Below are 12,100 nucleotides of genomic sequence, written 5' to 3' on the forward strand. Positions count from 1 at the left end.
TCCTCTGTTAAAGGCGTAATGTTTAAATGATAACATAAACTATGTTAATGAGCTGTTGTCCCATGTAAGAGGGAAGAAAAATTGCTTCATGGGATGAAAGCCATATATCCAATATAATGCTGAATTGTTCTCTGGTTTTGTGCTGCATGAGAACTTGGGATATAACTATGATAGTGATACATACCTTCATTGCCCAGAGAGTAAGTTTCTGCTGCCTGATTATGTCCTTTTAAAAGGGTAAAAAAAAAAAAAAAAAAAAAAACACCAAAAAAACCCACCAAACCTAAAACCTCGATTCAGGCATTCATTCCATGGTCAAAAGAAAAACATACTTTGTAACTTAAAACACAAAACAAAAACCTGTTTTTCATTTGGCCAACTCTTTGTCAGCCTTCATTGAATCTTGCTATTTTGGTGGGAAGTAAAACTTGTGTTTGAGCTGTTTTTTAAAAAAACAACATCAACAAAAAACCCCAACCAACAAAACAAACAAAAACCCAAAAAGCTGCTGGATTGAAATATGAATTATACAGTTTTTCATTTAATTTCTTTATTGACATTGTAACAACAAAGTCCCTTTTTCCAATCTGCAAATGTTTTTAGTGCAACTTGATTTGTTTTGTCTTATGTAGAAGACAGTAGTCTTTCTCCAAAGCAAAAGTATTCTTCGCAGCCATATGGATGTGATTCTCAAACTAATTCAAAAGGGAATTTTTGCAGGAGCTCACAGCTTGTCACCTTTGTGGTCTTTTCGGTAGGGTAACAGGAATTTAAGAAAATCTTAAATAATCGATCTCACTCCTGTCATTGGAGTCTGCAAACGTGACAGCACATAGAAGCAAATCAACTTTGGTATGTTTTAACATGGTTGGCTTTCATACTAGAACTATGCGTGTTACAGATTGGTGTCTCATGATGCTTGTGGTCATTGGAAAGAGTAAATAATTGTAAAGGAGTAATGTTTTTAGCAGGTCAGGTGTGGACATGTTAAGTTGTAAGATCACTGAAAAACTTGATTAAGGTGATGACTACAATATAATTTGCTGAAAACATTCCTTTTGGACTCAGAAGGGTTATTTTAACTTTAAATTTGAACTGTTTCCTGTGTTTGGAGGAAGCCAAACTTCATGTCTTCATGAGAATGCTGCGTGAAATTCAGTGTGATGTTTGCAGGATTGAGTGTGATTGAGACTTTATAGCAATGTATTGACAATCAAGGGCTGTACAGTTCACATCACATTTAGAGTATTAATTATATCTTTGTTTCTAATGGAGTGCTTCTTAATGGTAAGAGCCATTTATTCTCCATACTGCTGACTTGTCCTATGACTTTGAACATAGGTGATTTATTCCTTGCTTGGGTTTACTCATGTGCAAGATTAAGTTTTACATACTACTTAGCGTTGTTGCAATGCTTAATTAATATTTATAAAGACCTTTGACATCCTGTGATGAAAGGAGCTGTGCAGTGTTCAGTAGTGGTATTATTTTATTAGTGAAAATGCAGGAGGAGTCAGGAGGATACCAGTTTTTAATTCAGAGTGAGCAATGGAGTCATTCTGTAACCTTGAGCAGGTCATGCAGTCTCTTGTTTTGTAACATATCCTGGGAAAGCTCTGTGTTGTGCGGCATGTGTTATTAAATGTCATCCTTCCCTCCCCCAAGTTAATTCTAAATGAAAAAAAAAAGTACACCATTTCCCTGAGCTGCTAAACATAGCTGGTATTTCTTAAGGAAATATATCGTTAAAAGTAGCAGAGGGTGAGAAGGTAGTGGATGTAACAGTTGCATTTTAGAGTCAGTATGAGAACTTAAATATGTTTTATCTAGTCATAGACCAGACTGAATTTTTGCCTGTTACAGACCTGTTTCTCATTAAAGTTCAGTGTGTACTGTGCTTAACTGCAGCTTCACTGTGAAATGAGTGTGTATAATCTTTATCGCATTCTAAGAACTCACTCACTAATCCATGGTATTCAGCTGGTAAACAAGTTCTTACTTCAGTCTGAGTACTGTCTGTATTTGAGCTTTGTGATTGCCAAGATTGATAATCAGCTCTTATAGCATCTAGTACTTGGCTATTACATAACAATATACATATCCATCTCTTGTGTGGTTTTCCCCTCATCTGACAGAGGAAGGTTATGATTATACACTGTCATTAAAACTACAAGATACCGATGAACTTCTGAAAAGTATACATCTATTTAAGGCTTAGCCAGCTAAACATTTGTCTAATTATATAAGGCACAGTAGCATTAAATGAAGTTGTTTGCTATGCTTCATGCATGCAAATACAGGGTTTTAGGTTTTTGTTTCACACAAGATGCCACATTTGAATTTTACTCATTGCACAAAACACATAAATATGGTTTAAAACAAGGGGCTTCATAAAGTACTTTAGGAAGGAACCAACTTGCCCAGTGAAGTGTGAGGCATAGCCAAATGCAAGTGCTGGTTTGTGCATGTGCATTATGGTGCATTCAAATTGAAGGCACCTGGATCTTTGTCCTGCTTTATTGCAGTCTGGTTGTACAGTTTGTTCCTGAGGGCTTTTTACTTACCTTTAGTCCTGCTTCAACTTTCAGTTCAGCTGGCATAAGGATGAAGAGGAATAGTGTTTGTCTCTGAGGATAAACAATGATTTATAGTCATCAAGAACAGCAATTACCGGAGGGCAGTGGGGGAGTTCTTCATATAACCCGTTATGAGCCATAGTTTACAGAGCATGCTTAGTAGTAATGGGATATCAAGAATTTAGCTGTCCAACTCCAGATGAATATATTGAACATATGCAGATAGTTTTGTTTGAAGAGACAGTAATTTGGCAAGACTCATAAAGCGTTTCCCAGACCTGCAAAATATGTTACTTAGTTTTCCTTCTGCCTTTAGTTTAGGCTTCCTGGTAGGGATCATGACAGTCCTGAAACTTTGTAACTGAATACTTGCAGGAAGTAACTGAATGAATTTTCTTACCTGTTAAAAATAAATATTGCCACAGGCAATAACTGGAGTAGAAAATACAAACCTTAAATATCTTTGCCAAGAAAACCTGAGCAAGCAGTTAAGAGTTGGTGTTTTTTATGTATTAGAAGTTCAAGCCACCTTAACTTGATGGTTCTTACAGCTTGGCCTACAACAGATGAATAATAAGTTTATATGTAAAACCTTGTTCTTAACTTCCCACTGATGAAATACCTTTTTGCTTTAGTATTTTGATTTAGTATAATTAAAATAATGACTTACAGTTTGATAAATGTTATTTTTATTACTACAGTGCCCTGAAGCACTGTATGTGGAAAACTTGTACAATATTATACAGATCTTGGAGGTATGTAATGTGTTTGTCAGGCTATTAATTACCTTGCAATAAAGTGTTTTTGTTTTTATACCAAGTGAATTTAGAGCATTTCTTTGGAAACTGAATAAAAGTAAACAGGTTGCTTATAAAATGAAGTATAAATTATACCATTCTGATGCTGTGAGGGGATCCTTATATTATCCCCAGACAGGTAAATTTCCAAGAACCTCATCATTCAGTAGAAGCTGATTTTAAGCAGGATGCTTCTGTCTGGGTTTGGTTGGTTGGTTTGGGGTTGTTTTTCTTTTAGTAATTTAACTGTTGCTAAATAGAAACTGCTTCATTCATACATATATTTCAGGTTTTTTCTTGATTCATCCTGAAGTGTCATATCATGAAAGTTAAGAAAACCTCCAATATCTTAGTGTGTTAAACCGCAACAACACTATAATGTGCTATTATGTAATGTTTTTTTTATTTCCGCCTTCCCCTAAAACTCTCTGTCCTGTATCTCCAGATAGTTTGGATCTTTACCAGGCTGGCTTTTAGGTGTCCTTTTTTTTTTAAATGACTGAGGAACACAAATATAAAAATGTCAGTCATAATCTAAGAAATGCTGTCAAAGGATTCTGTATTTTCTTACTGCCGACATGGCCTGTGCTGGTGGCACAAATGATGCTCTGGCAGAAAATGTTTCATTTAATTAAACTATATTATACTTTCTCAGTATTATTTCTGAAATGTCACATTCTGACATTAAAACAAATGTCATAATTGTTGTGCATGCTGTGGCATAGTTACCATAGCAAATACATTAGTTTCTTGGGACTTTTTTTAGTGTTAAAAAATAATTCTATTCTTGGCATTTAAGACAGAAGTTTGTAATTCAAGAAGGTACAGAGCTGCTCTTGTTAAAATTAAAGTTTACACCATAGTCAGGAGTTAGCATTTGCGTTTTAACTGTAGTCAGAAGATTTTTTTATAGCATTTCTTATACGTGGCTACAAGAATGTGTTAAGGTGTCAGTAATGCTCATTGACTTCACTTGTGTCACAATTTGTAACCAATTCAAAGCCCCAATGAGGCATTGGTAAAGCTTCCAGTAGAGCTTTGAACTTGACTTGTGGAGTTGATCTGGACTGCAAAATGCAGTGGTGTACTGATACAGACACCTGAAGTGGAGGATAGCTGATTTAGGGATTTCTGCTGTAGTTCTTCTACAGAAGATGTATCTGTGATTAGTTCCCTGCTTACTGGACCACTAAGTACAGAAATACTTGTTCATTCTAGGATTCCAGAGCTGGATTTCCAGAGTCAGTGATACAGACTTGGTTATGGTCAGCGATGCAAAGTCCACTGGCATCTGGGCACTATGGTGCCCCATGGGAGTCAACACTGGGCTGATAACGTTCAACATCTATATTAATGACCTGGTCAGTGGGATGGAATGTACCCTCAGCATGTTTGCAGATGCTCCTAAACTGGGCTGAGTGGTTGACACCTCTGGAGGGTAAGAATGCTGTTCAGGAGGACCTCAGTAGGCTGGAGAAAATGGTCTGATGGAAACCTCTTGAAATTGAACAAATGTAAATGGAAAATACTGCACCTGGGGCAAAATAACCCTGTGCTATAGCATGGGTTAGGCATCCACTGACTAGAAAGTAGCTCTGCAGAAAAACACCTGAAGGCTCTGACAAAGAAAAGTAGAATGTGAGTCAGCAAGGTGTCCTGGCTCTTAAGAAATCAGCCACGTATTGGGCTGTATTAGCAAGGGTATATAGCCAATGGGTCAAGAGAAGTGATTCTTCTCTATTCAACACTTAGAAGTCCACCTTTGACACACAGTGTCCAGTTTTGGCTCTCATACAGGAAAGACACATATTAAATGGCTACTGAGATGATTAGTGTTCTGGAGCACATCTTGCACAAGTAGAGGCTGGGAGAACTGGATTTGTTCAGCCTTAGAAATAGAAGGCTAAGGGAGTAATGTTACTGCTGTCTTCAGCTGCTTAATGAGAGCGTATAGAGAGCCAGACTCTTCCTGGAGGTGGTGCACAGTGGTAAAACAAGAGAGAGCAAACACAAGTTGCAGAAAAGAAATTCTGATTAGATATGGGGGGAGGCAAATGTAATGGGAGTAGTAAAAAAAAAAAAGTGGAAAAAGTGCTCCACAGTGATGGTAGTGTCTCTATCCTTGGAGACAACTCAGAATGTGACTAGGTCCTGAGTAGCCTGCTTGATGATGGCTCTGCTCTGAGTGTGGGGTTAGACCAGACTCCACGTGACTTCCAGAGGTTCCTTCAGTCAGAATTATTTGTGATTCTGATGGTGAGACCACTAAGAATGTCATGTATCTAGCATAGAAGGCGTCACTTAGTTCCAAAAGATGAATTGGTTTAAAAAATAAAAAATTTAAAAAAACAACCTGGAAAGGACTGTTTAGGGAGGAGGTTCTGCGTAACTTTTTTTCTGTTAGTTTTCAAATGAAAGGATTTTTTTCTCCTGATGTGCAAGCCATTTGAGATTATAAAACTGGTAGAGTTTACATCTCTTAAGCTTCTAATACAAAGCAATACTGGCAAATACTTGTGTATACTCTGCTTGCAGATGAATAAGCAATCCTTTAACTGACACCTGGGACTTTTCCAAATAGCCTGTGTTCGTTTCAAACTCTGTGTTGTATGGCGAAGTAGGATGCTTGAAGTATTTCTGTATGCACAGTGAGGTAGAAAAAATGTTCTTCTTGGATGATGTAGTGAAAAGAAGCGTTTCACATGCAAAGGAAAGTTCAGCAGCAGCTCCCTGAGAGTGGTCATCTGTCCAGAGCTTTGACATCCCACACACACTCACCCACCAATAATTGCAGAAATGAAAGGACTTGGCTTAATCGAAGATACAGAGAAATATTTTGCCAGGTAGTCTGTCATCATCTCTGCTGAAATTACGGCTTTAGCAAGAATTAGTGTTTGAAGAAGTACATGTTACCAAGATAGATCATTTGTAGTGGAACATAGATCTCAACTGTACTTCTTGAGGATTGCCAGCTCTTCCCTTGTCAAAAAACTGACTTGTTTCTCTCTCAGCCTGTAGCAGACACAGGTTCTTCATTGAGATTTCATTGTGGTAGCTGTTATCCATTTAATGTTTCATATTGTTGCTTATTCATTTCTCATATTTTTTGTGGCTTTCAGAACTACAGAGATATTTTTGTTGGTAAACAGTTGTAGATAATGGGGCTTTCTACGTGTGTGAATGGTTTTTAGAGGAAATAAGGTTACTTGATAATCACGTAAAACCTCGAAGTCCTGAGTAGAACTATGTCTTGCTGAATGAATGTTCTGATATGATAAATTCCTGGACATCTTAATTACAGGCAAATTTCTAACTGAATGTTTTGCAGTTCTTGGGCTATTTTTACCACATTTCACAATTCTCTAAACACACTTTTATCTGTGTCTTTGGTGTGCATGCGGGCTCATGCTATGAAATAATAATTACTGATCTGTAAGAGCTCTGAAGCGTTTGAAGACTGAAGTAGAGGAGAAAATTCGCTCAGTTCTTTCATTCTAGAACTTCGGCTGTAGCTCTCCATTTCCTTAAAACTTTGCTTTCCATCAACTGTGGCTAACATTGGGAAACTTAGATTCAACCTGGAAGTCATTCTTTTAATGCATGTAAGTGATAGAGCTGGAAAGAGTAATTCTATCAAATGCATGCAAGCAAGAAATAGGGAATATTAAAAATGTTCCAGTTTTTTTTTAATATAACTTAAGCTTTTCTTATTAACAAGAGATTCTTAAAACTAAAATTAACCCCCTCTCCCAAACCATTTCCTGAAGTGTTGAGACAAACCTGACTTATGAGCATTTGTTATTGTGTTGTAGGGATTATACTGTCCAGGTCTTTAAAGTAAACAGCCCTTTATGGTCAGAGTTGTTTTCTTTATATTATGTAAATCATTGTGCATATATACATATATAATACTCCACAAAGAATTAATCTTACTCTATTTAACAAGTCTAATAGGACTCTTTCTTTAGAAAAGCATACTTTCAGTGAAGTCAGTATGCCAGTGTTTTCAAGTTAGTTATTTTCTACAACAGCTTCAAATTACTGATGTTTTGCTGAGATAAAGGCATATCAGTTGTTCCAGATATGTTATTTAAAGTAAGCAAACTTCTTGCTGTGACGCTGTTTTGGTTTTCAGCCAAAGAGAAGGAAAAAGCAGCTTACTGTAGCTCCTTGATGAGCAATAATATTTTGCGTTTTGAAAACACGCTTTACAGGGCACTTCTGAAAACATACAGGGCACTTCTGAAAACACACTTTCTAAAGTTTTTTTCATTTAATATATGATGCAGTGTATATTGTTTGTGTATAAAATCCACAGCTTGCCCTGGAAACGGGGTATGACACACTTTTGTATTACATGTGTTATACTATGTACGTATGTTACAAATATGAAAGTTTTTTTAATTTCTTACTCTACTGAAGAGCTGAGTTCTGTTACCTTGATTTAACATCATTCAAAAAGTGTGGGACAATCATCCTTTTACTAACTGGTTGATTATAAACTGCGTAGTTTATCCCTTTGATATTGCAGTTGTTCAGTGATGCTGTAAACTTAAGTCTTATTTCAAGCAAACAAATAATTTCTCTTTGTTTTTCTCCTTGAAATTTTTATACTCTGAATCTTCAGGGGTGCTATTCTGGAAGATCGGGTTTTTTCCTTATAAACATCAAAATTCATTTGGCCTAAAATAATTTCATATTCCATTTTTGTCAGTTCAGTCTAAGACTGACTTTCTAAATGGCTGTCTACTATTTAACCAGCTTTTGTATGGCTTACATCTGTCTAGTTTACGATGCAAGTATTGCATAACAAGAAAGGTGGCCGTGATGTACATTTTAACATTTTTTTATAAAATTAATCCCACTTTGAATCTTTTGATCAGTGAGATCATAACTCTTTACATGGCTTAGTCTAGTGGAAGTAATTTTACCTTTAGCAACTTAGGGTCTGTCAACCCTGGGATTTATTCCATGCTGTGTTACATCTTGCTTCTGTTTGATGTTCTGTTTAAATGTGCTGGAGCACACTAACATGTTTGGACACGCCATACTCTCCTCATGCTGTTGAAATAATGGAGACATGTCTGTTAAGTGGGGTATGTTGAATGAAAGCACAAGTAAAACTGTAAAGATTTCTATGCTCCAATAGAAGTGCATTTAATTTTGCTTCATTTTTCGTCTCTGACATCCAGCTTCCTGATATGATTTTGAAAGCTTTCATCCACCATGAGCATTTGAAGCAATAGACTGCCAGTATTCTTTGGTGAAGCAAGCAGGGCTTGCACTTCAAGGTGCAAGAACTCATTTGGGAGTTTAGTATGCTTTTTCTTCATTGCTTGTGACCTTTAGTTCTAATCAGCTTATGCTTTTTAATGCATTTAGATACAGATAGTCTTATGCTACAGGATCGTACCAATAAAGCCCCTGTTAGTTAGGAGAATTGCACAGATGCAGATGACAATGCTTGGGTCACATATGCAGAGTATCAGGTAAAGGACTAAATACGGTCCAGAGGAAACATTCTCCTTATATAGTAGAACAATGTAGGAGTCTGTTTCAAAAGGAAATACGCTCACTTTTACTCCTAGATCTTTCTATGATATAATTTATAGAGTCTTAACTGGGTTCTGTGTGGAGAAGTGTTGTGATACAATAAGGTGCAGTTTCATTCAGTTGCAATCAGTTTAACTTGTTCCTTTAAAAGGACAAGTTCTGTTGCTGCTTGTGCATGTTACTTCTGGTGTTCATTTGATAATAATCTAAGCTAATTCCATTTACAAAATGGGAGGTAATGGTCCAGGTGAGTTCATGAGTTGAATTTGCTTGCCCTACAATCAGCTGAGTTCCAGAGAAATCTCAAGCAAGGGAAGGTCAGGGACACAGCTTGATGAAAAGAAATAAAGTGGAGGAAAACAAAACCTACTTCTCCAGTGGCAGCAGCAAGCTGTTCATGAAATAGCACTGTTGAAGACAGCTTACTCTTCTCTAAGAGATTTTTGTCCCTGTATAGGTTGAGAGGAGCTTTTGCTTTGGAAGCATACCTGGCCTTGAGCTTGTTAAAGAGGTGTTTTGCAGTGCATCTGAGATACTAGTGTGTGGTGCCTAATTCTGCTGGTGTCCAGGCTGTATAATTTATCAAAATACTGAGGGAAACATTCAGAAATGCTGAGAAACCAGATGCTTGCAGTTAAGAGTTCACTGGAAATTCTTCTTGCTTCAGATCTTGACCAAAGTTCAACACCTTACTGTAGATTAAATTTCTGGTTTAGTCCCCCAAGTTTTGAGTCTCTTAATCTATTTCTAAATGATCAGAAATATATTAGTGGTCTGATATTTTTGATCACTAGAGGCCTGTCTGTAAGAAAGAGTTAGTTAATAGCTGAAGTGTTGCCTCTTAGCGAGACTGGTCTATGCACGCAAATAATTATCTCCCATGAGGTGATGGCCTTTATCTCTGGCTAGTTATGGCTAAAGCCTTTAGGGAAAATTTAACTTAATGTGACCTTGTAGCTATATAGATAAAAGCTTGTTCTGTTAAAGTGCTGCTGGTCCTACAAGTGTAGTTTTTGAATCCCCCATATTCTGAAAGAATATACAGAAGCTGGCTCACAACTTGGAAGCATATTTGTAAATCATCCTATGCTTATTACAATGCAGAGAACAGGATGCACCTGTAGAACTTTACTGTCACTCCTGTATAATATAGCTAAACCAAGTTAACTGTACTGAAAGGAAGTATGTGGTCCAGAGGATGGAATATGACCTACAGTACTGATATCTAGTCCACATCTTTACATATGAGGAACTTCCAAACACTGTTCCACTGTTGTCCTGTAGCCCTGTGGAAGGAACTGGGAGTCCTACACAGTAAAGTGCCACTCCTGAGTTTCTAGAAATTTTAATTTCTTCTATTTTACTTACTTTTTTGTGCAATTTTAGTTTGAGGGTGACTTTATAGGGTTGGGGTAGGTTTGTGTAGTCTTGATATTCTGTGTGGCACTTTATCTCTACCTATCAAAGCGTGCTGCCAGCAGATATATGTAATGCATAGTACGTCATCTTGTCTCACAGTTCAGTTTGTGAAAGCAAGAACTTTGAAGACAACTTCTGTCCTTTACCCGTGCCTCAAGTCCATACGCTGCAAGAATAAGTCTTTTAAAAATAGAGTTTTCTGGAAAAATGAATATTAGGAATTTGCAGGAAGTTAACATTTTCCAAAACTGGTAAAGTGTTTTGCGGGAGGTCATACTTCTTGAATACCTTCTCCCCTCCCTGCCCCTGAAATGGCTATCTGTTTTAATAACTCAGACTTCACAAGTATTTTCTGTTACTTCTGTAGTTAACTAGTGGAAAAACCTTATTTTCTCTGAAGTGATTGCTTTTTTTCTTATCCAGAAGAGCTTGTTATAAGAACTTACACGGTATTGAGTGTACTGCATCGTAGCTACTGGATTTTTTTGGTGTTGTTTTTTTATAAATAAAATTTTTCGATTACAACCTGTAGTTTCTCTTCATTTGTAAGCTGTTAATTCTGAGTACTTTAAGGCATATTAACGTCTGTAATACACTTTTTAAATACTTTTCAAGAATGTTGATTCTAAGATTTTGTGGGAAATACTAAAGTGCAATTAGGTCATATTTTTAAAATCAACACATGCTTTCTTGAAGAAAGCTGGCTGCTGATTGCTATTTAGCAAACTTCCTCTTCAGGGCTGTGGTGTGTCCATGCTTCCATTACTATGTGCTGGTAACAAAAACCGGAACCACACCCCACTGTATTACTCTAAATTCACTTTTTTGGAGTTGATGGATTTTCTCCCCATGTTGATCTTGTCAATGTAAGCAGCTGGTACATGACGGACCCACCCGGTATCCTTGACCAGGCCAGGAAGAATTATCTTTTAGCTAATGAGGGGAGGTTAATAGGCAGCGTTGTCTTCTGAATGAATTGATGAGGTACTTGAAAGCTTTGTTTATGTTATATCGGTACACTTAACACTGCAAATTAAGCTTCTTGTGTTTAATAAGCTTCTTCCATACAACTGAAAAGGCAAACGATTGATCATAAAACTTCAAATATTAGTGAAATGCATCAAAGAGTGAAAGTGGCAAGTGTGATACCCAAAATGGCAATAAGCTATTTACCACCACCCACCCACCCCACCCCCCTCTAATCCAGTGAACTGTCAACATAGTGGTACATTGTTAGCTTGTTTATAGCATCAGTTCTTGCTCTGGCATTTGGAGAGTATAACTTCATACTTCGTATGTGTTTGTGAGGTTTCAGTTAAATGCTTTGACAGGAACTTTATGGTCTTGAACACGTGGTGCAGCAGCCCAAGTGTTCAGATCCCTTCCACCTCAGTAGAACTTGGGTGTGTGCTTACATGAATCGAAGCCTAATTTACTAGGTATTGTTATGTTGTAGTTGTTGATGTGCCCAGTGGAATATTAAATGCATGTCTCCACTAAAAGAGCAGAAGAAGGGGGGGAAGGTCGTCATGCAAAACAAAGGGCTTCTCTGCAGTGTTAGTACCACAGATATTTGTCTGTGTATGTCTGAAAATAAGACAGTGGCAGTAGCAATTTCCCCCTCCTGAATTTACCACAAAGACAGATGTTCAGAACTAGGTGTTTACTTTGGTCATGTATCTTCTATCCTTGGCTCTTTTTATTATTGCTACATGTCGTTGTGAGCCATAGTTTCAGCTTTGAGTGTGAATATGA

The 12,100-nt window shown here is 37.1% G+C and overlaps 1 protein-coding gene across 22 annotated transcripts in view; it reads left to right on the forward strand.

The window, feature by feature from the left end:
- TNRC6B (trinucleotide repeat containing adaptor 6B) overlaps window positions 1-12,100 on the forward strand; it is a 149,207-nt gene that overhangs the window by 74,396 nt on the left and 62,711 nt on the right. The window contains exon 1 of one of the 22 annotated variants that reach the window (XM_074826717.1): window positions 6,122-6,216. The exons of 19 other annotated variants lie outside the window; for them this stretch is intronic. In XM_074826717.1, coding sequence (XP_074682818.1) covers window positions 6,170-6,216 — 47 coding nt within the window. In that variant the 5' untranslated portion in view covers window positions 6,122-6,169. Of the gene's footprint in view, window positions 1-6,121; window positions 6,217-6,810; window positions 6,976-11,309; window positions 11,330-12,100 lie in introns of those variants that run through there. 2 more of the 22 variants (XM_074826724.1, XM_074826722.1) reach the window with 2 other exon arrangements.

This window comes from Strix aluco, chromosome 5, assembly GCF_031877795.1.
Source record: "Strix aluco isolate bStrAlu1 chromosome 5, bStrAlu1.hap1, whole genome shotgun sequence".
Taxonomy (NCBI): Eukaryota; Metazoa; Chordata; class Aves; order Strigiformes; family Strigidae; genus Strix; species Strix aluco.